At 47.1% G+C, this 26284-nt stretch overlaps 1 protein-coding gene across 3 annotated transcripts in view; it reads right to left on the reverse strand.

The window, feature by feature from the left end:
* Positions 1–1465: 1465 nt before the first annotated feature.
* Positions 1466–26284, reverse strand: part of LOC125331430 (contactin-4) — a 273122-nt gene continuing 248303 nt past the window's right edge. For 2 of the 3 annotated variants that reach the window (XM_048315394.1, XM_048315395.1), the window contains 11 exons: positions 13077–13252; positions 11879–11999; positions 10580–10738; positions 9703–9852; positions 9221–9291; positions 7483–7717; positions 6878–6993; positions 6306–6492; positions 5696–5808; positions 4239–4407; positions 1466–3270 (listed from right to left, as the gene is read on the reverse strand). In XM_048315394.1, coding sequence (XP_048171351.1) covers positions 3170–3270; positions 4239–4407; positions 5696–5808; positions 6306–6492; positions 6878–6993; positions 7483–7717; positions 9221–9291; positions 9703–9852; positions 10580–10738; positions 11879–11999; positions 13077–13252 — 1598 coding nt within the window. In that variant the 3' untranslated portion in view covers positions 1466–3169. The remainder of the gene's footprint in view (positions 3271–4238; positions 4408–5695; positions 5809–6305; positions 6493–6877; positions 6994–7482; positions 7718–9220; positions 9292–9702; positions 9853–10579; positions 10739–11878; positions 12000–13076; positions 13253–26284) is intronic. The other variant, XM_048315396.1, reaches the window with a different exon arrangement.

Below are 26284 nucleotides of genomic sequence, written 5' to 3' on the forward strand. Positions count from 1 at the left end.
ATAAAAATAAAGATTTGATCCAGCCAATAAGTCCTTTGGACGGTGCCTAAAGAAATGGAGTTCCCAGGTACCACAGACTAAAAATAATTATAATAAATGGGCCAGTTCTCATCTGGATGAAGTAGTACTGCTCCATCAAAATTAATGTAGCTCATTAATAGAACGTTTGTGCCTCCAGTGTCTCTCCTGCACATGCTTTTAATGAATTTGAGGGGCCCAACTTTACCAATCTAAAATCAGAATTTCATTAGTGAAATCCTAAAAATGAGACTAGAGAGAATTCACTTATTGGAATGTACTTTATGTCATGCCTTCAAGTGGCTTAATAATTAAGATTTCTACATATAATTCCATTGCCATTAATGGCAAGCTATTGCAGAGATGAATGCAATATATTTAAATATATTTTGCATGTCAGGTCCTTGGTATTTCCAGGATGAGTCCTCTTGGGGACAGGCAGGGCTGGACAGCTTGGAGAGCCAGCAGCCACACTGATACACATGCTGCTAAATAAAACCAACCTGGTGTAAAGCAGGAGTAGCTGCGTTTCCCCAGTCAGGCTGCAGGGCCAGCCCACTCACCTTCAGTGGCAGAGGTGTGGGGGGATCTCCCCTGTGCTGGAGAACCAAGGGTGCAGGATGAGGACAATTCCTGGCCATGCTGCCTCCTCACGGTCATGGTCCCTGGAGCAAAGGCTTCGTTCCAGGCAGCACGAGGGAAAAGGGAATTTGTCCAGGATCCCAGGCCACACGGGGGGCTATGTGAAGTTTTGGCACCACCACCCCAGATCTCCATCCCCATTCCCACAGCAGAGAAATATTCATTCCTAATTTTTTTCCCTTCAAACCCAGCTCCCAACCCCGTGCATTCATCCTTCCCAGCTCTTCCCTGCTGCCTCCAGGAGAGCAGCCCCAGGAGCTGCTCCTCGCCCGCCTCTGGAAACGGCAATTTCACGTTTCTTTTTGCACGTGGAATTGTGCTACTGCGCCGGTTTATTTTTATGCTTCCCTGATTGCAAAGAGCTGCATTGCTCCTCTGAAATGCAGAGAGGACCATCCAGCTCCTGCCCCTGAAAGGATTAGTGGCTGTGGTGGATGTAGTGGTTTCAAGCAGTGCTCCCACAATCCTCAGGAATGCCCAGGATAAGCAGAGGCAGTCTCTGGAGGGGCTTTGCTCCAGCCATGGGGTCAGAGATGCTCCAACAGCACCATCCCCATGAGCTTGGACAGCTCTCGGCTCTACAAAACACACCCAAAATTCACCTGCTCACGTTTTTTGGTCAGTTTTGGGAGCAGAATTAGACCCAAGATGTATAAATGGATTTTTTTTCCCCTGCCTCCACAAAGTTTTGACTTAAACCAACTCTTGGATCTTCACATCAGCGACAGTCTCAGCAGGCTCTGAGGTGAAATTTCTCACTGGGAAGAACAAAAAGTGGAGGAAAAAGGCTCCTGGAAGACAGGTATCTTTACAAATGACAGAATATTTATTACCAATACCTTTAAAAAAAGATTACATCTGCTAGATCACTGATAAATATCATTTACACCGGGGAGAAAACTACAGAAGCTTTTTTTTTTTCACTTCATTTTTCTTGGTTTTGTGAATTTTTTTTTTTTTTAGGTTTTTCTTATTTTATTTATTTTTTTTTTTTACATAGAAGTAACCATATCAAACTAAGAAAGGAACACAGCTTGAAATACTGACAATATTTCTCTGGTCAACACCCCTGACTTTTACACAAGTGGAATCCTGATTATGAGTTACTGAATAAATATATTTAGAAGGTCTAAAAGTTAACTGTATTATTTTGTAAGCAAAAAGGACAAGTTACAGGCAAATTCAAGCTATCAGGAGGAAAAAAAAAGAAAAAATACCACTGCAGCACATTGAAAGTTGAAAATTGTGTAGAAAATTCCATTGCCTTTTCCAGCGTTATCCCATCCGAACTTACAAAATTCCCCGTAGTAACAAACAGTCCTTCTCTTGAGAAGAATTATTCCAGTGTGGATATTGTCATTTTCTGGTGTGACTCTCTTCTGCCTCCAGGCGTCTGGGAAGAGTTTCTAAGGAAAGGCAAAGTTCCAGCAGGGATCTCCAGGAGATCCCACTTTTCCATGGATAACCTGGAGCCGGGGCGGCACTGCTCCCGCTCCGGGCCAAATTCCCGAGCGTTGTCTGGAGAGTGGAGTTACCAAGGATGAGGAGTTGTGTCCCAAAGAATGAGCCCAGAGCAGCTTTATGTCTCAGTGTGGCTGTGTTCTGGTTTCCTCAGAATTAATCCCCAAAGGTGTGGAATTTCCTTGGAATTAGATCTCCAGAGGTGGGTTGAGCTGGGTTGAGCGAGCCTGTGGCGTTTGCTGCTCCGGTGGCCGTCCTGTAGTGTCACCACAGGCAGAGGTCACAGCTTTGCAGGATCTTCATTCCCACCCCATTTTGATGCTGATTATGATCAAGACAAAGCAATTTCACGCCAGCCCCTCGTCACTGCACGATGCCGGAATATTGGCTACGTGTCCTGTAGTCCACAACCAACCAAAAACCACATGGTTTTCCAAGATTCTGCTGTTGTGAGTGTTTGGAGTTTGTCCTGCTCAGAGCTCTGGATGAAACGTGTGTTAGAAGCACTTGGTTCAACACAGGAGTCGCTGGAACTGCCAGTGAAATTCAGCCTGTTACAATCTGGGTCTGGATCAGTTCTGCCCTGTAAAACTGTACAGTCAGCTCCAGCCAACTTGCCAAGAACAACTTTGAACTCTCCATCGTAAAGGAAAAAATCCCAAACAATATTTTTGTGATAATGTCGTCCGTAGCATTTTAGAGCAGAGGAAAAAAATTAATATCTACATCATATGTTAACTTTAAAAAATTCTATAAAACACTAAATATATAATAAAAAATATGCATATAAGGACATATGTAAACTGCTTTGGTAACATCATATTACAGATGTTTTCAGTGCATTGCAGAGTTTCCAAGGAAACTTCAGACAAAGCTATATTTGCTTTGAGGAAGTACTGTATAATGCCATTCCTAAAGAAGCATAAACATTTTTTTTCCAGTAGTAAGATGTACTCAAACCACAATATTACTTAGTACTGGGTGTCTCCAAAACAACTAGCTAAATGCTGCTTATATTATAAAGAAGAAGTCCTTGATGTCATTGTTGTCATAAACTGGAGCGGGCTGTGAGGGAGATCATGATTGTGCTGAGGGCTGACAGGGTGCAGGCGCTGGAGGTTGACGAGCCCGAGCCTCTGGCGTAGGCGTCTGAGAGAGGGAGAGGGGGAGAACGAGACAGAGGTGAGCAGAGAACCATCCCTGAACTCTTCCTTGACCCACCTCCCCCGCGGTTTAAATTCCACTCCTCAGATAACGCACAGCCCCCATGCACAGCCCCCTCCTCCTCTTCAGCACCCTCCTCTTTACAGTCACCTCTCCAACTGAATTTTTTGTTTCATTTCAATTCCCGTCCCTGTTGTGTTGGGGCTCCTTTCACACTTCTATTATTTCACACACTGCCTGCTTATCATTATTTGGTATTTTTTCACAATTGCACCATATTCCAGCTGTTCCTTGTGGCACCAGCCTGGCAGGACTCCCACCCCGGAGGAGCTGTGTATCTGCTCAGTGACCCACGGCCTGGAGCCAAATGGGAGCTGGCGTGTTCCAGCTCCTCTTCCCTCTCCTGTGCTGCTGATTAAATTCCTCTGCATGGCTTACACAGCCACGGTGGGGAGAACTCTGCTCTCACCCAGGCTTTTTTTACATCGCTGTAATTTTAATGCCATATTCCTGCATTGCAGAGGCTCCTGATTTAATGCAGCTTGTAAACTGGGACATTATTAATGGAAGATGGGACATGGAGATTTTGCAAAAGCCATGTTGTGTAATAAAATACTCTTTGTGTTTGTTCTTCTACACCACCTCATTTCCCTAAATAAATATTTATGCATCCAGCACACAATGGGATATGGCTGTATAGTAGCCCTATAAATTTAGAAGCCTCTGCATGCTGTATTTGATTATTGTGAATTGCAGTGAAACAATACATTCAATGCATATATGAACACGGAACTGAGAGGGGAAAGTGCCTGGAAACCTTAAATACAAATAGAATTACTTAGGATGGCATTTCTTATGGCTGAATCTTGAGTTTGGGATGACATCAGGGCCAGGGACTGGAATATCTGCTGGTGGGACCCTGTGGCACAGACCCCAGTCCCTCCCATCCTTACTTGATATCTTTGGGATTCGGATTTGCTCGCTGCTGCTGCCGTCGCCGCCATCACTGAAGGGTTTGATCTCGATGATATAGTCCTCATCAAAGGGCAGGGACAGCTCCACTGAGGTTTTATTTGTCTCTATGACAGACGTGCTGCTCTGCCTGTTCCACCTGTACAACACCTGCGGCCAAGGGGGAGAGAACAGGAGGCAGAAAGGGCAGAGCCACCTGCTGTCCTCAGAGTCGTCCACCTCAGGGTGTCCAGAGGTGCTGCTGCTCTGTTCCTGCCCCTGATGCTCAGGCATGGTCTGGTCACAAAGGGGACCCGTGGGATTTGCTGGGGACACCAGCACAGAGGTGGCAGTGCCTGGGCAGGGGGGTGACACTGGCAGGAGGATCAGCAGCACCGAACACGGCACCGGTACCTGGTGGAGCCCCTCAGAGAAACCTTTACCTTAGTCAAGCTAAAATAAACCCCTGTATAAGTAAAAACTTACTTATAGAGGTCAGAAACTCCTTATTATGCTGCTTCTGGAAACTGAGTTGGGATATTTGATGCAGTGCCACCAATGGTTTCCCAGAATAAATGACTTTTGTGAATGACCTTCTGAGCTGTGGGAGTTGTACTAATTTATATCATAAATTGTGACATAAAATATAAGATTTCTAGGCAAAAAGAAGAAAAATAAGCAATGTTTTTCTATGATTCAGGAAATAAATCCATCTGGTTGTGCTACCCTAACAGTAAGTTAAAGGAGAATGTTTTAGAAACCCTCTAGATGCTTTTTCAGGGTGACGAGTCTCTCTCTCCCTCTTTCAACCAACTCCTTAATTTGCATTTCAAACATAAAATGTGTAGTAAAAAGCTGGTCCAGATTGCTGAGGTTCATCTGAGGTTTGGACTAAAAACCCTGAGAAATTACTTGTTTTTGATAAGCCCATACAGAGCACCAAAGACACTTAAAAGTTGGTGCAGGAACTGAGGGGAGCTGGCACAGGCTTGCCAAGCTGCTGGCATTCCAGACTGGGAACAGAACCTGGCGCATGGCCAGGTCCTGCACTGGCTCAGGCTCTGGTAGGAAATGTTTGCACAACTCAGCCCCCAGGGCAACATCTTTTTGGGTGAAATGGAACCCTTGTGGAAGGTGGTGGAGCTGAATTCTTCCCAAGGTTTCTCTCTAGTTAAATTATGTCCTATTAAAACCTCTTCTAATGAGGATTCTCTTTCTTTTCCTCTTGGCTTTGCTTTCTGAAGGAAATGGGAACTATTTAAAAAGCATTTTATTTATCTGCAATTAAGGAGCCAACTACAGCCTTTGGGAAGTTTCCATGGAAGGCAGGAGTGAAGTCCTGCAGGTGGGAGCTGCAGAAAAGAAATGTGCTTGTGCTACACAGGGCATGGCCTCTGGTTTTGGAGGAATGCCCCAGATTTGACCTGGAAAATCATGCAAGTACCATGGAAATACTCACTTTGTAGCCCCTCACTTCTGATTCGTTGTCCAAGGCTTTCACCTGGTCCCAGTTCAGGATGATCTTGGAGTCAGATGAATTCCACACAATGTTCCCGGGGGGCTGACTCGGTGCTACACCAAAACACACACAGCACCCCGTTACTGAGGGGAACCAATTCCCAGCTGGATCCCTGCCAGTGCCAGTGGGGCTTCTCCCAGCAGAGCTGAGCCTGCCTCAGCCCTGTCCCTCTGCAAAGCTAACGAGCTGCTCCACTGATCTGTGTCCTCAGGGTCACTGGAGGTGTGACACGACACGGGGCTTTAAATGAAAAATGGATTCAGTCACTTGCTCAACATGCCTGAAACCAGAGGAAAAAAGCCCTCTTGAATGCTGAGATAAATATTTAATTTGCCTGCACGGCTGAGATTTCAGTTTTGCATGCTCTGCTTACTTAACACCAGGAAGAGCCTCACGAAAAAAGTAAAATAAAAAGCCTGAGCCTGGTAAATCTTCTGCACAAAAACCTGGCAAAGGCAAGTCTGACAGCTCCTTCAGACTCAAGAGAGCTCGGAAATAAGAGAGGGGAGCAGCAGCTGGGCCCTCGCACGGCATCCCTGCCGACACTCACGTGGCTTTTTGGTGGTGACGTTGACGGCGGCGCTGGAGGGGCCGGTGCCGGCAGTGTTGTAGGCCCTGACTGCCAGGTGGTAGAGGGCATTGCCCCTCAGGTTGCTGACTTTTGTGGATGTTTGGTTCCCAACCGTCCGGATCCTTTTGGCGTTTTCCTCCTTCTCGTCATGCTGCCAACACCGGACCTGGGAGGCAGAGCAGGGCTGTGGTGGTGCCCAGCCCCGGGCTGGCAGCACCCCTTTGTCCCTGTCACTGACCCAGATCTGCTGCCAGGGACAGCTCCTGCTCCCTGCCACGATCCCTGTCCCTGCTGGGGACAAGCCCAGCTGCAGTGCTCCCTCCCCAAGCCTGGCCATGGCAGCACCTTCAGGGAGGGCTCCATTTCCAGCCAGATCCCACAAAGAAAGGTGGAATTTTTAACCATGTGAGAGAAATCTCTGTGCACTGAAGAGGCAAAGGGAAGCAAATCCACCTCAGGAACACACTCAAGGCAGTAGGAGCAGCACAAGGACATCTCTGTGTCCCCTCAAGGCTTGCTGCTGAAGGGATCCTGCATTCTGTGTCCCATACCTCATATCCCTGTATTCTTCCTTTGTGCTGGTTCTCCCACGGGGGAGCCCAAGAAACTTCAACGTCTGAGGCAGAAAGGCTTCTGGCCAAAACAGTGGTTGGGGCTCTCGTTGGCTCTGGGCAGTTAAAAACAGAAGTAAGAATTTTCAATTCTATGTTCAATTAGTCCCAATCGTCAGGGGATTCATTTTCTTCATTGCACAAGGAAGGAAACAAACAAATGTCCACATTTCAAACCGATGGCCTGTCAGGCCATGTCGGGCCTCTCCCTCAGAAATAATAAGATGTCATTACTAAACTCAACCCAGGATACCATGTACTGTAATTAGGACAAGTGGGAACATTTTCTAATCAGTGGACATTAATTCATGCTAAATCTCTGCGGAATTCTTTCCAGATTACATATTACTTTTCCATTAATATCAAAAGATTTCATTACGATTGATGTTATTTTAATGACTGTGAAAAGAATTAATCACGGTTCGCCATTTATTATAAATCAGAGCAAGGCTGAGGTATCAAAGGATGTGTCAAGGTGGAGACCAAACCCTTTCAAACCCTGCAGCACAGAGGAGGGAGAGGAGGTGGGGAGGGCTCATCTCTACCTTCCTCTGCTGAGTAGACGACGGTGACGGGGCTGAAGGACCCTTCCCCCTTGTTGTTGTAGACGCCCACTTTGACCTCGTAGGGCGAGAAGGGCGGCAGGCTCTCGTTGCGGAACACGTAGCGGGCGGCGTCCGGCGAGGCCACCACCGTCTGCATCCAGCTGACCGTGCCCAAGGGCCGGAAGGCCACCACGTAGCCAAAGCCACCCCCGTTCTGCAGCTCCTCGGGCACCGTCTGTGGGCAGGGACAAACAGCAGCTTCAGCACACACCGACCTCCCTGGCTGCACCCTGGAGATTCCTCTTGGTCCTCTTCGTTCGTAGGTTGGACTTGATGATCTCAGAGGTCTTTTCCAACCTACTTAGTTCTGCAGTTCTGTGATTCTGTGAACACAGCACTGGAGATGGAGGTGCATGAGGTCCTACTTCACATCCAACCTGAATTCATCCCACCCTGCCTGCACCAGAGCCTTTCTGCTCCATGAAACAGGAAGCAGCACCTCCAGAAGACACTTCTTCTAAAGCTTATTTCCCTTCCCTCCCTGACTAGATGGGGCCTCCATTGGTGATATAATTTTAGGCTTTGTGAAGAGCCTGAGGTTTGCTGGGGTGAAGCAAGGACACGGTTCCTGCTTCCCCAACACACGTGCAGCTGCTCTCATGCCTTTGGGATCACATGTGAAGCCCCAAAGAACACACCCTGGACACACTGACGCTTCCTACTCTCAGGCTTACATCCCCCTAAAAAGCTGCATTAAACACAAAGGTTCCAGTATTAAAATAATCCATAATTATGGGCCACTGTCCCACAGATGTCCATAGAGCTTCAGCACGGGTTACTGCTCATGACTGCATCCTACTCTGTATTGTAGGGCTCAGAGCACATCGTCAAGAAAAGGCCTCTGGACATTTAAAAGAGTAAAACCACTCTTCTGTCAAAATACAAATTATATTTTGTGCAAATTACATCTCAAACCAATGGCTGATGTTCTGGCCATGTGTGTTTTTGAAACATATTGCAGTATCTTTAGGAGACACGGCGTAACTAATTAGTCCAACAGAGGAGGAAATTTAGCACATTGAGCTGTGTGGTGAGGACAAAAACCCATTTATAGTTTTTAATAACCTTAAAAATATCTCTGGCGATTCATTCTGCCAGCTTGGTCAGAAATAGTGCTAAATGGAAGTGTTAGCATGTCTAGTGGAGTTCATTATTAGGAGAAATATGCCAGCTGCATCGCATCACAACATGGAAATACGAGCAGACAAATGACTAAAGTTCTAACCCCATCTGCCTTAAGGAATATTAAACATTTCTCATCTCTGCATCTCCTCTTGCTGGCTGCCATCAGCACCAATGAAAGCCAGCACGCCTCGTGCTGGCTTTTAACTGTTTGCTGCCTTCTATCCCAGAGAGGGTGAGGGAGGAAGCTGGGAGCCAGCCACTGCCGTTCTCCACCAGGTCAGGATGTTCCAAGCATATTTTATCCCTCGGGTGGCTCCTGGCCATCCACAATTTGTTGTATGGATGCGCTGGGAGCTGAGCCGGTGGCAAATCCTGCTGCCCACGGTCCCTGCCCAGCACTTCCCTGCTGGCTGCCCTGCCCAGGGGCTGGGGCAGGGACATCCTTTAGCTCCACCTGAACAGCTGGGCTGTTTTTGTCATGCAACCTGGGCTGGTTTACTGCCAACCCTTTGAAATTCACAGAAGGTTCGATGGGGGCTGGGTTGAGACTCACCTCCCAAGTAATGACCAGCTCTGACTTGCTGCCTCCACCTCCACTCACATTAGCTGGGGTCACCTCAGGGACTGCAAAAAAAGAGATGCAGAAGATGGATGTGACAGCTTTGAAACCCAAAACCCACAGGGAGACAGAACAGAGCTCTGCAGCAACAGGACACTGCTGGCCTTCCCTGCTGGTGCCAGGAACTGTTAAAATGACTAATTTGCCATGGCAAACAGCACATTAGAAGTATGTCAATAATAGTATATTAAAAGTATGCCAATTAACTTGTGTATTCAGTCTCTAATTGTTTAGTTTAAACATTTGTCCTCCATAAAAAAAGGCTTTTATTTATTTTCCTGTTTCATCTTCGGTTCCATTATGGGCTCCAACAGAACAGAGGAGCCAAGGGCCAGGGCTTTCCTACAGCTCAGGGATCTCTTGGCATTTATTCCACAAAGATTTCACCTTCAACTCCTCTGCCCAGCACTACTTACGAGCTTCTTCAGTTCTTCTCTTCTCCGAAGGCCTGCTGGGTTCCCCAATCCCGATCAGGTTGGCAGCCACTACTCGGAATTCGTACTCCACCCAGGGGTTCAGCCCCACCACCGTGGCTGTGAACGTCCTGCCATCGATGATCTCTGGAACTGGGGATGCAAGGAAACCCACTGGGATATTAAAAACTGCTGGGAGGCACAGGGAAATCTGATTTCCTTAAAGGTGAGGGCTTAACATAAATACAAATAAGGATTGATAAACTTTTTCTCATCTTTCTAAGATTTTAACAACTGCAAAAAAGTCAAAGAGGCAGCATTAAACCACAGTGCTTTTAGCCCAGAAATTCCTGCCATTAAAGAGCTGCTCCAAAATTGCCACAGTTTGGAAGCAGAGTGTAAAGACAACAGGTTTGGAGGGGCTTTATTTTTCTCTTCTTAAAACACATGGTTGTCTCTGTTTAATGGTTACTGGAACAAAATTAACCCCTGACGGAATGAGCAATTACATCATGGGATTTTTTCCTCTATCAGGGAAATAATTCTCCTTAAAGATAGGTGGGATGACACGGTCTGTCCCTGAGGGATGTCTTTATAGACCGCAATTACTGTTGTATATCTCCAGCACGGCAACAAGAGATAGGAATTCATTCTGTTTTCCCTTAAACATTCATGAGAAAAATGGGTGAGTAATGGCATTGACTGCACCCTAAATCTTTGGGTTGCCAAACCTGGAACTAGTTAATAAGAGCAGTGCTCTGCAGCCAGGGAAATTGCCTTTCACATCAGGGGCCAGAGCTGGTCCAAGCAGCGCTGTATGGGTGCTGATGGATGAGTTTTCCATCCGTGGAGCTCCCCATGGGGCAGGTGAGGGCCTTACCTGTGCTCACTGCCTGCCACCCCACCGAGAAGGGGGTGCGTGCCTGCACGACGTACATGGTGATGGGGCTGTGGTTGTCTGCCCCCGGCCTCCAGGACAGCTGGGCCGTGGTGTCCGTCACCTCATCTATGGTCACAGCCTCGGGGGGACCCGGAGGACCTGTGGCATTGCACAAGAATCGGAGTGACTCAAGGAAGGAGCACTCTGGTCATCTTCCCCTCCTGGGGACAGAGGTAACGGGGTCCCTGCAGAGCAGCTGGGGCAGCTCCAGCTCTCCTTGCCTGGGTGGGACTGGGAGGCACTGTGGGGATGCACCAGCACCATGGTGGGAGAGACCAGGATGTTCTGCCTCACTGCTGGGGTGATTGAACCCGTGAAGTTCTGCAGGAATCACCAGCCAGGGAGAGACCCCTCTGCTCCACCCCATGGCCATTGCTGCCCGAGTGGTGCCTGAGGTTCAGTCTGCTCCCATCTGAGAATCACAGAATGGTTTGGGCTGGAAAAGACCTGCAAGCCCATCCCATCCCACCCCCTGCCATAGGCAGGGACACCTCCCACCGTCCCAGGCTGCTCCAAGCCCCATCCAGCCTGGCCTTGGACACTGCCAGGGATCCAGGGGCAGCCACAGCTTCTGTGGGCACCCTGTGCCAATGTTTTAACACCCTTGATGTTTTTAGGGAGTGACAAGATCAGTACTTCTATCATCATCAAGGGTCATGTCCCTGTGAAGAATTTAATATTCCTCCTGCTTATGAGAACCAAGGGTAGCAGGGACAGAGCAGCACCCAAGTTTGCCTTCCCCAAAGTTAACAAGTGGGAAAATATAAATCAGATTTCTCCTAAGGATCCAGGCTCAGGGCAATAAATTACAGCTCTGTTAAAGTCAAGCTTACACATTACCTCTGCATGGTAATGAATAGATCTTGATATATCAGTGAGGTCACTAAATCATGTTTATTCTTAACAAGAATAACATCTCTTGGCAGAAAGTGCAGCCAATAGCTGGGTGCTGCTTCTGCTGCACAGTTCATGACACGAACAAGCCCAGTGGGTGCAGGGCTGGCGTTCAGGACACGAGCAGGTACTGGGGGTGTGTGGGCAGGGTCTGTTCTGGGAGCACATGAAACACTTTACATGCTCTGGCTGATGTTGTGAACCCCAGCGTGAACCAGAGCTTTTTTCTCAGATTAATTACAAGATGCTGGGCTGTCCCTGAGCCCAGGGATTGCAGAAGGTAGGAGAAAAAAAAAAAAAAGAAATTTTACTCCACCATCAACAACAGTAACAAAATTCAAATACCTCTTACAATCAGGTCTGCAGCAGCTGAGAGCTTGTCCACACTTGTTTGCACCATGCAGACGTATTTCCCCGCGTGCTTCAGCTGGATGCTCCTGATCATCAAATCACCAGCTGAGTCCTGCTGATAAAGTAGGGAAAAGTGGTTACAATTACTTTTTAATGTGCCCTAAACATCATTATCACATGAAGGACACTGTGACTAATGGATTTACTTTATGCTGACTGATGAAAACACCAGTAATGCAAGCCATGGCCTGTTAAAATGATGGGAGTCTGCCTGGAAGGGAAGAGAGGGAGCACCCCTAAAATCCTGGCTCCTCCAAGGGGCAGGGGTGCAGGGTTGGGGGCTGTTAAGCACTTTCCCCGCTAAAACAACTTGACAGTGTAGGACAGGTTCACTCTGATTCCTCCTTTTTCTCTCTGGATATCCGTTTTTTACCCTCTCTGGCATCCAGAGGCCCAAGTTGTGTCTCCATCTCTCCTGCAAGGGAAGCCCAGCCCAAATCTGGAGATATCCGCACTAGTTTCATGGCTTTGTGTCCCAGCCAGCATTCTGATTGCCCAGCATTTTTGTGCTGAAGATCACGAGAACAGCACTCTCCGAGGAAATCTTGCATCACACACCAGCAGTAATTTGTTTTCCAAACACCAAGTGCATGTCTGATTAACTGTTGAATAGAACTAATCAGGTTTCTGGATGTTTTGGATGCTGAGAACCTCTCTGAATTTCTCCCCAGACACAAAGCATTCGATACATTGGAAATCTCAGGGTAACCTCGTGGTTGTGGCCTTTGGGCTGAGGAATATTAATAAAGTTTGTAACTTTAGCTTTGTGGGCCAAAACAGGAGCAGTCACCCCGAAAAGCTGTTGCTGCTGCTGTAAGCCCTGGGCATCAATCTGTGAGTTCATCTTTTAATGATTCATTTTCTAAGGGATAACAGCAAGGCTTGTAATTGTATCTCCTTTTCCTTTCAGCACCGAATTCCACTCCTGACAAATGCAAACATGGACTGTCACTATGCCTGAGATCTGTGGCTCTCTCAAACCTCCCTCAGAGCAACATGCAAAACCCTTCCCAGTTTTCTACCTCTGCTGAAAGTTTTCCAGTTCTTTCCCCCTTTTTCTCGCTGCCTTCATCCAGTTCCTTCCATCCGTCACCTTTTCTACATTACCCACTTTGTCAGATTTAATACTTACTCCTCCTACCCTTTCAAAGTGATCCCCATCTTTCTCAAAGTCTATCAGGTGCCCATTGAATGACCAGGTGAACACAATGTCCAGGGAGTGATCGTGGGACACCTGACAAGGCAGGACGATGCTTTCCCCAACCGTGACATCCATGCTGAAAGGGGACACCATGACCCGGGTTGGATCTACAGACAACAAAGAAAGAGGGGAAAAAAAGGATTATTCTTGTTCTCCTGAGGAACAGAGACACTGTAGGGCTGAGAGAGATCCTAAGCAGTGATCACTTAGGAAGGTCCTTAAATCAACAAGTGAATTATTCTATCTTTGGGTTTATCCTGTCTCTAGTTGTTGGATTAAAACACTATTAATAAACCCTCCAGAATCCTCTTCCAGCCACCATCCTGATGAAGAAGGAGGAAAGAAAAGGCTGGAAAAGAGTGCAGCAGATCTGAAAGGTTTGATTAAAACTTTTTATCAGAGATTCTTTTATTTGAATCTTCTCACTTCAAAGAGTTGTTTCACACTCATGTGTTGCTCACCACAGTTATCGAAAAACTGTTCTGTTGTTCCTAAATTAAATGTAAAATCTCCAGAACTGGAACAAAAAGGGTGCATTAAAGCCAGGAGTTTTTAATCTGGTTGTACCTGGCAAAGGAAAGATAAGGCTGAGATTATTGTTATGATGTTTATTGAGAACTGGCCACGCTCTCTGATGGATGGCTTCACAACTCAAATCCTTTTCTTGTGCAAGGAGGATCCCCACAAAGAATAAATATAAATGATGAGTGATACCAACAGAACCTTCCAGAGCATGGATGTGGTGCCAGACAGGGGCATTTAGGGAGCTGAAGCAGAAGGAAAGGTCCTAAACAGGACATTTCCAAAGGGAATTCCCCAAACCTGGATCTGTGACGTGGCAGCTTCTGTGTTAAGCACAGGCAGCAGCTCCACCCCAGGCTTCAGGACCAATCTCTTTCTCAAGCTGGAGTTCCACAGCTCCTTTACCACTGGTTTCATTCACTTCAGTGTGAGCAGAGAGTGGTGGCACAGAAAGATGAGCCATGACACATTATGCAGTCTCCTGCTCCTCGTCTGTGCCTGTGAATTCCCTCTGCCTCTAAAGTTAACATTTCTCTTCCATTTCTGTTGACAAAAATGCAGCAATTTTTTCTACAGGGCCTCAGAGGAAATGAAAAGGAGGAAAAATATTGCTTAACAATGAGACCAAAAGTCTGAAAATCATACAGAGATAGATATTTTTGCTTATTGCAAAAATCCACTCTGCACGGCTGTCATGCTAAAATAATACCAGCATTATTCAATCTCTGGCACACGACACCAAAACCTTCCAGAGCCTATTGCCCAACTGCTTAATTCCCTGCTAAAATAACAAAGATACAGCGACAAAGATATGGACTGGGCAGAACTACTCACCGAAATCCAGGGGATGCGAAGCTGTTCCTGGATTTTCAACCTTATCAAAAGTGTACAGGAGGTGGTGAGAAAGATTTTGTTGCTGTCTAGAGAGATTTCAGATCAAGTCCTCAGGGACTTGGCTGTATTATCTTGGACAAATCTAATTTGTCTGTGTTTTGTGTTCACTTTTGACCAAACAGAGGAGCTCTTAGAACAACCACAGTAAGTGTTATGATACTTAATTAATCAATTAATTAATAAATTTAATATTTCTCAGGTGTTTATAAACATGTGAAGAATGAAGAAAATAATGACTATAAATATGTAAAATAGAATATATAATTGTATAGAATTTTAGAACATAGAATAGATTCTAGAATGGAATTCTGGTATGTAATTTGTATTTTAGAATTCTATACAATTATATTGTAGAATATCTTAGATATATAATATATATGAAATATTCTTTATAGAATAATGATATTCTAGAATATAGTTAGAATATTATAGGTTTATATAAACACATAGAATATGAAATATAATAGAATTCTAGGATTTATATTCTATATAAATATAAATGATATCAAGAAATGTGTGTTTGCTGAAGGCCGGAGCAGCTCAGCACAGCTCCTGCTGGTGCTGCAGGAACTGCGAGTGCCTGGTGTTTCTGAAAATGCCTGCAGGTTTCATGGAATTGTGGAATCATTTAGGTTGGAAAAGATCTTTTAAGGTCACTGAGTCCAACTGCTCCCCCAGCCCTGCCAAGGCCACCACTGTCCCCTGTCCCCAAGTGCCACATCCACACGTCTGTTAAATCCCTCCAGGGATGGGGACTCCACCCGTGCCCTGAGCAGCTGTGCCAGGGCTGGACAGCCCTTTCCATGGAGAATTTTTCCTGATATCCAGCCTCAGCCTGGCCTGGCGCTCCCGGGAAGAGCACCCTGGGATGGCAGGAGCGCAGCTGGATGTGCCCCTGCGCACGGGCAGGGACGGTCTGTAGGTGTCACTGAAGGCTCGGGGAAGCAGCAGAGCTCCCTCCCAGCCTTTCTTCCACGCCGCCACTCTCAGGAGGACGCTCTTTGTGTGACAGAGGCGGCACTTCCTAGTTTTCCATGGTTTTCCCAGCCCTGCTGTAGCCGAGCCCGGGGGCTCTGAGCAGCCCGAGAGCTCCTGGGGATGGTCCCCGGCTGGAGCGGCTTTACGAACACACTGGGACCTGCTGTAGATAAAGCCAGATGCGGAGGGGTGAAAGACGCAATGGGAGGAACCATAAATTCCATAGGAATTCCACTGATTGACACAGACTGTTGCTCACCCAAGGCCGTGCTAAATCCCTGGACTGAGAGAAAAAGAGAAGAGACACAAGGAAAAGGAAAAACGGGGAGGGTACACATTGGAAGGGGGTCTGTATTAGGTGATTTGGAAAGTCTGTGTCTCTCAGGTACCTCAGCCCATGGGGAAAGAGAGAGCGAAATGGGGCCAGGAAATTGGGATAAAAGGAGGCCGCATCCTCCAACAACTTGGGAGACCCCAGGGGAATGCCCCATGGCCTCTCCCTTTATTCGAATAAAGAATTCCAGGACTCCTCTGTCTCCTTTTTGGACATAAACCTCTGGTGTTTGTAGATTAATTTTCCCGACTCCCTCACGGCCGCACCAGCACAGCTCTGGGTGCCCAGCTCTCCCCCAGCCTCCCTGATGGGCTGCACTGGGGTCACCCGAGCTTGTCTCACCTCCTTTAGTCCTGCCTGAAACCCCGATTTCCCTGCGTCACCTCCCTTGGCTTTACTGCTGCAGCGCAGTGCCGAGAGCTTGGGGTCCTTCTGGCTGATTAAGTGGATTTGGTTTATCCTGCGAGAGATTTTAACAAAGTTTGCTTCTTTCCTTAGAAGAAACGGAGCTGAGCAGCACTTCCCATCCGTGGGAAGGCTGTAATTGCTTCCCTTCTCTCTTTTATCAGCTGCCACCCGCATCTCCCGGCTCCTTTCGGGATGCTGGGTTGCATTTCGGGATGCATTTCCAACTGCACCCCCCAGGCTGCAGGATTGAGGGCAAGGCCTGGGGATCACAATGAGCCAATCTGCGAGGAAAGCACCCGGCTCGGCCCTGCCATTGATCGGGTGTCCATCGGGAGGGATGATTTGTTTAGGGCAAACAGCCCCGCAGCGCCGCGACCGCCGCTTGTGGCACACGCGGGGCTGTGCGTGCGACATCAATCTGCGGGATGTGACACAGCGGGACACGGGCTGCAGTGGCACCGCAGAAGTGACACAAACCTCAGCAGAGGCTGACACTCGCAGATAATGCTTTTTTTTTCCTCAAAAAACTAGGTCAGTGCAGAGCAGCTTTTGAGTGATGCGGGAGGCTCGGGGAGAGCCGGGCGCAGTGTCACAGATTCGGGGCCCGTCAGCAGAATTCCCACTGACCACAGGGGTTCTTCCAGACCTGCCTGCGTTAGGTGGACTCAGCATCCCGTTCCCAGCTGGGCTCGGCCCCGGGGGCTGCGTGAAGCGCTCCGGGGGATGGATTCAGCGGGGCCTTGCAGGTAAGGGTATCACAGTCCTCAGCAAACGATGGGATCTGCTGTGGCAGCCCTGGCTGCGGCAGGAGCACAGAGTGTCTGACTCTAATAAGAGACTGAACTGGAACGTGCTCGGGAGATGCAGCTCCTGTTGTTGGCCTCGAATCAGTGCAATTGAGCATTCAGAGACAGATTAAAGAGAGAAGGGATAATGTCAGCGTTTCCAAGGCTGGGTGCAGCTAATACCTAAATGCTTATTTAGACATCTATCCCAGCACACAGGAGGAGGTTGAAGGAGAAGGAGCAGAAGGGAATACTTGGGTTTTGACATATTTATCCAGCATAAAAACCCTGAAGAAATCAGAACTACCCCCCCAGCCCCCAAATTAGCAGTTCCTTCAGACTGTCCTACTTCTAAGAGAAATTTTCCAAAGACTTATTCCTTCCTGTCTTCTTCCAGCCCCGCCTTCACTTCATTCAGGTTTGCACTTCCATGCTGCTGGGAAGCTAATGGAAATGTTGTACAAGATCTTACAGAACCACAGAATAATTAAAGTTGTAAACGACTCCAAGATCATTAACTCCAAACTTCAGCCTATTTTGAGGTCTGCAGTACATGCCCCTTTCCCCTTCCCTCTTTTGCCTGAGCAGTGAACGTCTGTTGGAAATACTCCTGACTGCTGATATTCCTTGTGAGGATCTGGGCAGATAAGCAGCAATTTCCAGTTTGATTAACCAGCTAATTACCTAATTCTCTCAGATTAATGTTACAGTGTTAAAGATTCAGATATATTTTTCCTTATCTGCATAAACCATTTCCTGTACAAGACTTTAAAGTGTGTTTTCCTTGTAGATGAACTCTAACTCGAGCATTTGGGACTCATTTTGCCTCTTTTTTTTTGAATACCATCATGTTTACCAATTTCATTTTGGCTTTTATCAGCGGGAGTTAATAAATGCATCTCAGATCAATGTCCTCTATTTGCAATGACATTTTACATTATTGTATTGATTCCAAGGCAAATCATGTCTGGAGATAATAAAAATCAATCTCGGAGGATCTGGTTTCTATGAGCAACCAAAGAATCAAAGTCCAATACATGAAAATACTCAAACGTGCTCTAATTTTTTTTTTTTTCCTGTTTGTGAATGAAATATTTATCCTGGACCATAAAGTCAAAAGCCTCTGAGACCTGACTGGTGAAACTGCTGGGAGCTCTGAGTGCTCTGTCATCAGACACTGGGATGTGCAGGAGAGAGGAAAATACAGCTCTGAATTAAAGAGATTAAAACCCAGTGAATGACTGAACACATAGAGGAATTAGCAGAGCAAATTACAGCTGAATAGATTGAGTACTTCATGGGGCATGGCCAAAACTGGGATTAAAAAGAAATGGGGAAAAGGTTAAGTATTTACAGTATTTGGCCTTTAAAATATCCCACCTGTGAGCTGTGATGAGTCACACAGATGCTTTCAGGATGGCACTTGGTTTTATGCCAATATATCCCTTTTTTCCCTACAATCAGCTATTACACACATTCTTAACAGAAGATTCTGCAGCATTTCCACCCTCTGGTGTGTGCTGTGGCAGTTCAGCCTAATAAAATATAATCCTATTAAAAGGAGACACTATCAATTTAGAAAAGGGACTTGAGGCCCGGGACTAGAGTCACTTAGCTCTGATTTTAGAAATAGTTGTGATTAGTGATTAGAGCTTTCCATGTCATCAGGCAGCACTGATCTCTGCAGTGAAGGCAGTGAGACATGGCCTTGTATTCAGCAGGGATTAGGGAAGGGAGGGATGGAACACCTGACCTTTCCTGGAGGAGCACAGACCCAATTCAGCAACACACAGGGCTGAGCTGGCCATTTAGGCCATGCTAAAATTGCTTTGCTGAAGGAGGATCCTTATCTTGCCACTTGTTTGGCTTAAATCTCCCCACAGCAGTGTGGGGACATGGGATTACTTTGAGCTGGGAGCCTGAGCCCCTTTCTCAGGAATTCTCTGTGAGGGTGGGCAAGGCTGTTTTAAGAGGAGGGTTTGGCTGTTGCTCCCTGTGGTCTGTTCGTGCAGCTGCTGCCCTTCCCAGAGCAGCAGTTTCCTCCTCAGCTTCACCGAAGAGCTTCCCACAGATGGAAAACTCTCTAAACTTGATGGCAGAACCTCCCTCCCAGGATTTAATGCCTCCCACTGCCCAGACAGGGAGCGGGCAGTCAGTCAGGGGACTGCACTTCTGCACACCCCAAGCTGCATTGTTTGTGGGGCTGAATGATAAATGAAGGGTAATTTAAATCTGAAAACACATTAAGAATGGGCCTGCACGGGAGGATACTGGGGAGGGGGCTCCCTTTAGAGCAAATTCAAAGACAAAATATATGAAAATACATCCACTGCAGTGAGAGTGCAGGGAGCGACGAGAGGACGCAAGACTCCGCTTTCACCTCCATTTCACCCAGTGCAATGCAATCTGATCAAATCAAGCTCTCTCCATACAATTGTCACAAAGCAAATCACATGTAATGGGCTCTGGAGATGACAATCAAACCTGTCACTCAGGGAAATTTGTTCTTGCTCTTTGCAGCAGGATGCAACAGCGCCTGATTACACCAGGAACCCCAACATCCTTGTCCAGCTCTGCACTGCAGACTAAAATAAAACCCACTTCACTCCAGAGCTGCCTCAGGTGGAATCTCCGTTCTTGAAAAACGATCCAGGTGCTGGTGACAATCTCTGTGGATAACCCAGGGAATTCAAGGTGTCACCTTTTGTGGGCTATTGATTGCGACGAGCTGATATCCGTCTTTTCAAGTATGGAATAATCTACTGTCATTGCAGGAATGATGGCCGTCGCACAGAGAAGGTTAATCAGATACAGGAGAAATCATATCTAATCTGTGATAAATTGCCAGTCACTCAGGGATCAATCACTGCTCTCCTTGTACCACAACCCAGGGGAATTGTGCAGGTGTAATTCCATGGAGCCCATGGACACAGTGCCCAACAACATTTTTCCCCCTGGAACAGCTCCCCCTGTGCAGTTTGTGCATCCATGGTGTTTTCACATGTTTTGAATAGTAATGGCCATCAATCAAAAATTTCAGGAAGCAGCAGAGCAGAAAAAAATGGAACATCCAGGCACTCAAACTGCAAAATCATGGAGTGACTGCCACAGTCTTGGCATTTTTAAGGCACAAGTGTGTATTTTAGGCCTTGCTCACACTGATTCTATGCCTGTTACCCACCCTCCTCACCAGCACCAAGGCGTTAGGAATTAGCTGCCATGCCAGAATAAATCCCAAATTAAGAGTCATTAGGAGCGGATACCTCTTGAGCTGTCAAACTTAAGGAGCAGCCAGAAAATCCCTGGCTGGACTTCCCAGCTTCCAGTGAATGATCCACAGCTTAAGCATCCTTAATGTCACGCAGATCAAGGCTTGCTTGTGTCATCCATGCCTTGGGATAAGCCAGGCTTGGTGTCCACAGCATTTATCAAGCCCAAGACATTCATCTTCCTATGTGCCACTTGTATCAGGAGAGGGATCCGGAGGGGAGCACCTAGGGATACCTCTGAAAACAGGACAAGTTTTTCCTATTTTTTTCCTATTTTTTTTCTACTATTCCCTTTAAACCTGTGGCAAGCACGCATTAACAAAAAGTGCCCGCAAGTTTAAGTCAAAGAAAGCACAGCAGCTGCAAACCTCAGGATTTTCCAAGTATCCAAAGAACTGAGCCAAGGAGACATGGAAAGCAAAAGCAGGGTGTGATTTCAGCTCTATTCCCACAGGGAGTGTATCCCAGCTGCCCATGGGGAGCACAGCAGGGACCCTGCCCCTTAAACACCAGTCTGAACATTTAGACTTTGGATCACAGCCAGATGTGAACAATTCAACTCAACAATTCCATCAAAAAGAGAATTAGATGAGCAAAAGAGGAGGAAGAGTGCCAAATGAAGAGGAAGGTTGCTCTAGCGTGGGCACAGGCTTGGAGTAATTGGGAATAAAATGAGTTCTCCTCCTCACTTTCTGTCTGACCTTGAGCAAGTCATTAAAAGTCTCTGCTGCCTTATTTGCCCAGCCTGTAAAATGGATCAGACCTTCATTAGAAACTGTTTTGTCTCTCTGTACCACTGTGCCCAGCAGATATTTTTATTTAAGATGAACTTTTTCTTGCATCCCCCTTGAGACCTCCACACCAGCGCGAGCAAGTCTGACACCCAAACACCTATTACTGAACAAACCCAGCGACAGGGAGAGCAGAACCAACCAAACAAACACTGAAAGCAAATTTTCTGGGCCGAGGTCTCATTTGTTTCCTGGTGAAGGTGAAATTGTCTCACAATGCCTTGTACTCTCTCCTAAGGAAGTGACTCATTCTAATTAGTGGCACACAGAGAGGACAAACCTCACATTCTGAGGGCTGTGCTCCTGCTTTGCTGCCTTGTGGCTGAGCCCTGGTTCTGATGTCAGGGGCAGGATGGAGGCAGGATCACAGGTGAAATGAAAATAACAACCCCCAAGACCATCCCTCATTATAACTTCCTCAAAATCCTCAGCTCCTTCTCTCCTGAATAAATCTTCCCCACAGAGCATCATTAAAACGCGTCCCTGACATTTCTCCTCTTCCATGGCATTTTGCCTCAAATTAGCCACGAGTTTTTCTTATGTAAATAATTCCAGGGCCAGAATCAAGATCCAGCTTGGAAAGACACCCTCAGAGAGGTGGAGGAACAGCAGCTCCACCTCTCCTTTCAGCCTGGTTTCAGTGCTGGGTGAGCTTTGCTGGGGTCACTCGTGGTCTGGAGCATTTCTCCCAGACACTTCTGCTCGTGGCTCTCTCCTGCAGGGAATGATGTTCATCGTCAACTGCATCACACAGTTTAGCTCCCAGGACTAATGGATTTTTACAGAGACTTTGCATTGTGCACCTAGGACAGGAACTGAATTTTTCACTGCTGAAATACTGCTGATTTCCTAAATAAACTCTCTATTCAGATATATTCACAACGAAGCTGGAAGAAAACACAGCACTAAACCCTACAAATTGGATTGGTTCTTCATGGCCCACTTAAAAACTTCAAATGGAAGCAAAATTCATATTCAAGTGTGTGTGTGACTGACAGAGACCGAGACAACCCACCCAACACATGGCAAGTCAGTCCAGTGACAAAATTCCATGTATTTCAGAGTCCACCTGCTTCTGAGCCAGGAACATTTGTATTTCTGTCATATTCCCAAATGCCTGGCTGGATCACAGTGATCCGGGACACCTAGAACGTAACCTATTCCATTTGTGTTCTCTCTGCCCTCACGATTTTGAGATAAAGACAGGAGACTCCTGTCTCTATATGATCTCTGATGGGATTGCTCATAATCTTGCACTAAAAAAAGGGAAAATCAGGTCGCAGGAGTCCCTAATATTGAAGCAGCACCTCCCTCATGTTCAGCAGTGCTTTAGATACCCCCTGGTCTGTCAGTCCCAGGCCTTATCCGGGTGCCACCTGGCTTTTATTATCTGATAAGGAACTCTGGGTAACCTGTTGGCAATCCAGGCTAGGGAGAAACGCTCCCATCAGCCCAAATCCTCTGCTGAGCTGCTTCCAAAAGTGCTCCTGAGAAAATGCACAAAAGGGGTGGGATTTCCCCAGCCACTGTCCCAGAGTCTTGTCTTCAACACTCTCACCCTTCCTCCTCCTGTGACAGAAGATGTGCTCTCTGAACACTTCCTCTGTCTCTGATGTTAGAAACATCACCCTCAGGCCAGTCTGCTCTGAGTCACTGATTCCAAGGATGTAAAGTTCACTTTCCCTCTTTATTCTCCCACACTGCTTCCTTCATCCTCACCTGAAGCAGATCTCCAGTCACTCCCCAGTGCAGGTCCTGTTTAGATCATCATCCCCCCACCCCTGTCCCAGTCACACTGAATTCCTTTGGGATGGGGAGAAGTGGCTCTGGGGAGACCTTCCCCCACTGCCACAGCAGCACCATGTGCTACAACAACCTCAGTTTTCTCTGTTTTACTGTTTTCCCTCGGAGTATGACCCTAATGCACCCAGTATTCATGGAATTCCCATGGACCTCCTGCCTGGCATTTCATCCCACTGCATGCTATGGAACCAGGACAAGCTCTCTGTACCCTCCCCTGGGATAAAGACCAATCTGATACATCAGTGCACTTAACCCATGGTGTCAGCAGGCTCAGAACCCGGGATCTCCTTCAGCAAGGAAGAGACATGGGACTGCATCCCGTGTAACCTTAAACACAGCTTAAAACATTAAGTGCAGCTGTCATGTTCCATTTTCTGGGAACCAGAGGAGTTCCATGGAACTAAAATCTCAAGGAGGCAGACTTTCCACTGCCTGAAATTCCTGGTAACTCCACTGCAGGGACACACAGAGCTGCAGGGACTGAGATCTGGCCCCTTATCGCTGAGCGCAGGGGTGGAACAGCAGCATGAGCTGTCAGATGCCAGAGCTGGGCCTGGAGAGAATATCCTGAGTTGGAAGGGACACCTTCCACTATCCCAGTTTGCTCCAAGCCCCGGCCAACCTGGCCTTGGACACTTCCAAGGATGGGGCAGCCACAGCTTCTCTGGGCACCCTGTGCCAGGGCCTCACTGCAAAATAATTTGTTAATTATGATTTATGTCCAATCACAAACATAAACACACTCACACCCACTGCCTTTGCTTGGATTTCAATGTGATCTATGGCTGCGTTTTAACCACCCTGGGCTTTCATTTGTATTCAAAAACGGAAAAATATTTTAACCTTTCTGAAATGCACCATGTTAAAATAAATGGAAGCAAGTTGATGAAAACTGTTAATTAACCTGCTTTTGTCTCATTAAGAGTCTATGTTTAACCTATAGGTCGTCTCCTCTTCCAGCTGATGCATGGATCTGATCTTCAGTGATGAGCTAAACAACCCAACCTTTTATTGACGATGCAGAACTCCTGAACCTCCTGCTTTTTTGGGAGAGGTCAGAAAAATTCCTGGAACAAAAGTGCTGAGCTTTCAAAGGCATTATTCTAAACTTTTTTTTCCTGTGGCAAGAGAGGTTGCAATAATGCTGACCCTGCAGTACATGGTGGGTTTAAGGTAAAACTACAGAACAAAAATACTGGTTTTCTCCCCTCTACAGGTTATTCAGACATAATGGTCGAACTTTTCTAAAAATACAATTTTTTCCCACTTTATGTGCTGAATCAGGTGTATCTATAAGCATCAGCACTTGCTCTAGTGTTGCTTCCATTATTTACCTGAGCGATTACCAGTTTTAAGACCCTCGATGTGCCTGAGAGTTGGCTGGGGCTTGGAGGGACAGTGAGGAGAAAGAAGGTGGTGGCAGGGAAGGGGGGGCAGAATCTGTGGCATTTCCCACGATCCAGAGGCACCATTTCCCACGGGCTGCAGGGCCTCCATCACAACCACACAGGTACCTGGAGAAGCTGCTCCGTGGGAGTCCATCCATCTGTATTCCTGCTTTTAAAAATATCACTCCAATAACGCTGGAGATTAGTCCAGGACTGGCACGAGAGCAAGGCAGGAGATCTATGCTTTTTAATATCAAGCTCTTCACCAAGACAGCTTTTATCATGTTAATGGCTAAATCACACTGATTGTAAAAGAGCCAAAATGAGGCAATTAGTAAGGCCTGTGACAGCCCCAGCCAGTGACACACAAGGTTTGCACTGGGAGCCAGATGGATATCTTCAATATATTTCTTATTGTCTGCTTGTGGTAATATGTTCAATTAAACTAAATCAGCACTACAGAAGAACCTCTGAATTGCCTGGAAAAAAAAATTAATTGTCTGCTGCAAATTTAATGAAGCCTAACACTTGTGTTATGTTTACAAGTTTTATTTGTTACGAGCAGTGAGCGCTTACAAGGAAAAAAGAAACTCTGAACTTACTTCATTCAGCCAGCCCTAAGAGCAGCCCATTGGTGTTTGATTTCATTACTGGGATTTGATTTCATTTACATGTCTCTCTCTGCCATTTACTGGTTCTGGCCTCAGCAGCTGACCGGGTATTACCTCTCCCCAGTAAGAAACTGAGAGCTCTCGCTGTGCTGTTCATGCACAGTTCTGTGATTCAAGTCTGGCTCAAGTGTTTGGCCACAAACCTGGGATAGGACAAGTGCCCAGAGGGGCCACGGCTGCTCACCCTGATCCTCAGCATCATCATCCTCCTCAGGGTGTCACCGACCTTCCCCTGCTCATAGATCACAGCACTTGTGGAATCACAGGACCATGGAATATGCTCTGCTGGAAGGGTCCCACAGGGATGATCCAGTCCCACCCCTGGCCCTGCACAGACACCCCAACAACCCCACTCTGGGCATCCCTGGCAGCGCTGTCCAAATGCTCCTGGAGCTCTGGCAGCCTCGGGGCTATGCCCATTCCCTGAGGAGCCTGGGCAGTGCCCAGCACCCTCTGGGGGAAGAACCTTTCCCTAAAATCCAACCTAACCCTGCCCTGGCACAGCTCCAGCCGTTCCCCAGGTCCTGTCCCTGTCACAGAGCAGGGATCAGTTGTGTTTGACAAGTTCACATTCAGAAAATCAGAAGCCAAAGTTGCCTCTGAGCAGCCCAGGGAGGGGAGGGTTTGGGGAAGGCTTGACAGCACAGGAGGCATCTGCTTCTCATTTTGCCACTTCTGTCACCTCAGAATAATCACAGCCTTTTAACTTCAATAAACTGTCAGAAAAACAGCGATGTTAACAGGATACACAGCTCTTTCATCTTCCTCGGGGTGCTCCAGGGATGACCTGATTTTTCTGATGACCTCAGGTCCTCACCTGAACGGAGCTGGGAGGAAAACCTGGCTTTACCAGTCCCAGGTGTAACAAGCTTGGAGGGGATGCACCTGCCAGTGCTGAAACTCAAAGCTGAGCCCCTCACTCCTGCACAAGGTGATGTGGCTCAGCATCACACAGCAACCTTGGCTGCCTGGCAGCTGCAGTGAACAGAGAAGTTGCCTGAAACTATAAAACACTTGATGAAAGCTTGTGTTCCAAGCGCCATATGGAGAAGAGCTCTTGCAGGCTGCAAGGACCCTGAGGTAGCTGCTGGAGTCCAGCCCCACCATCAGCTTCTGCTTCAGGATTTCCCACCCAGGGGTGGTTAAGGAGATCCAGCAAAGTGCAGCTCAAGCACGGGGGCTGCCATGGTTGAGGGAGGGAGGAGCAGACGTGGTGGATGCACAGCTCTCACATTTATAATTGTGCCTTTCATGCAGTGCTCTGGGTCATAATTTTACTTAAACCCAGCAAAAGAG

Source organism: Corvus hawaiiensis, chromosome 11, assembly GCF_020740725.1.
Source record: "Corvus hawaiiensis isolate bCorHaw1 chromosome 11, bCorHaw1.pri.cur, whole genome shotgun sequence".
Classification (NCBI taxonomy): Eukaryota; Metazoa; Chordata; class Aves; order Passeriformes; family Corvidae; genus Corvus; species Corvus hawaiiensis.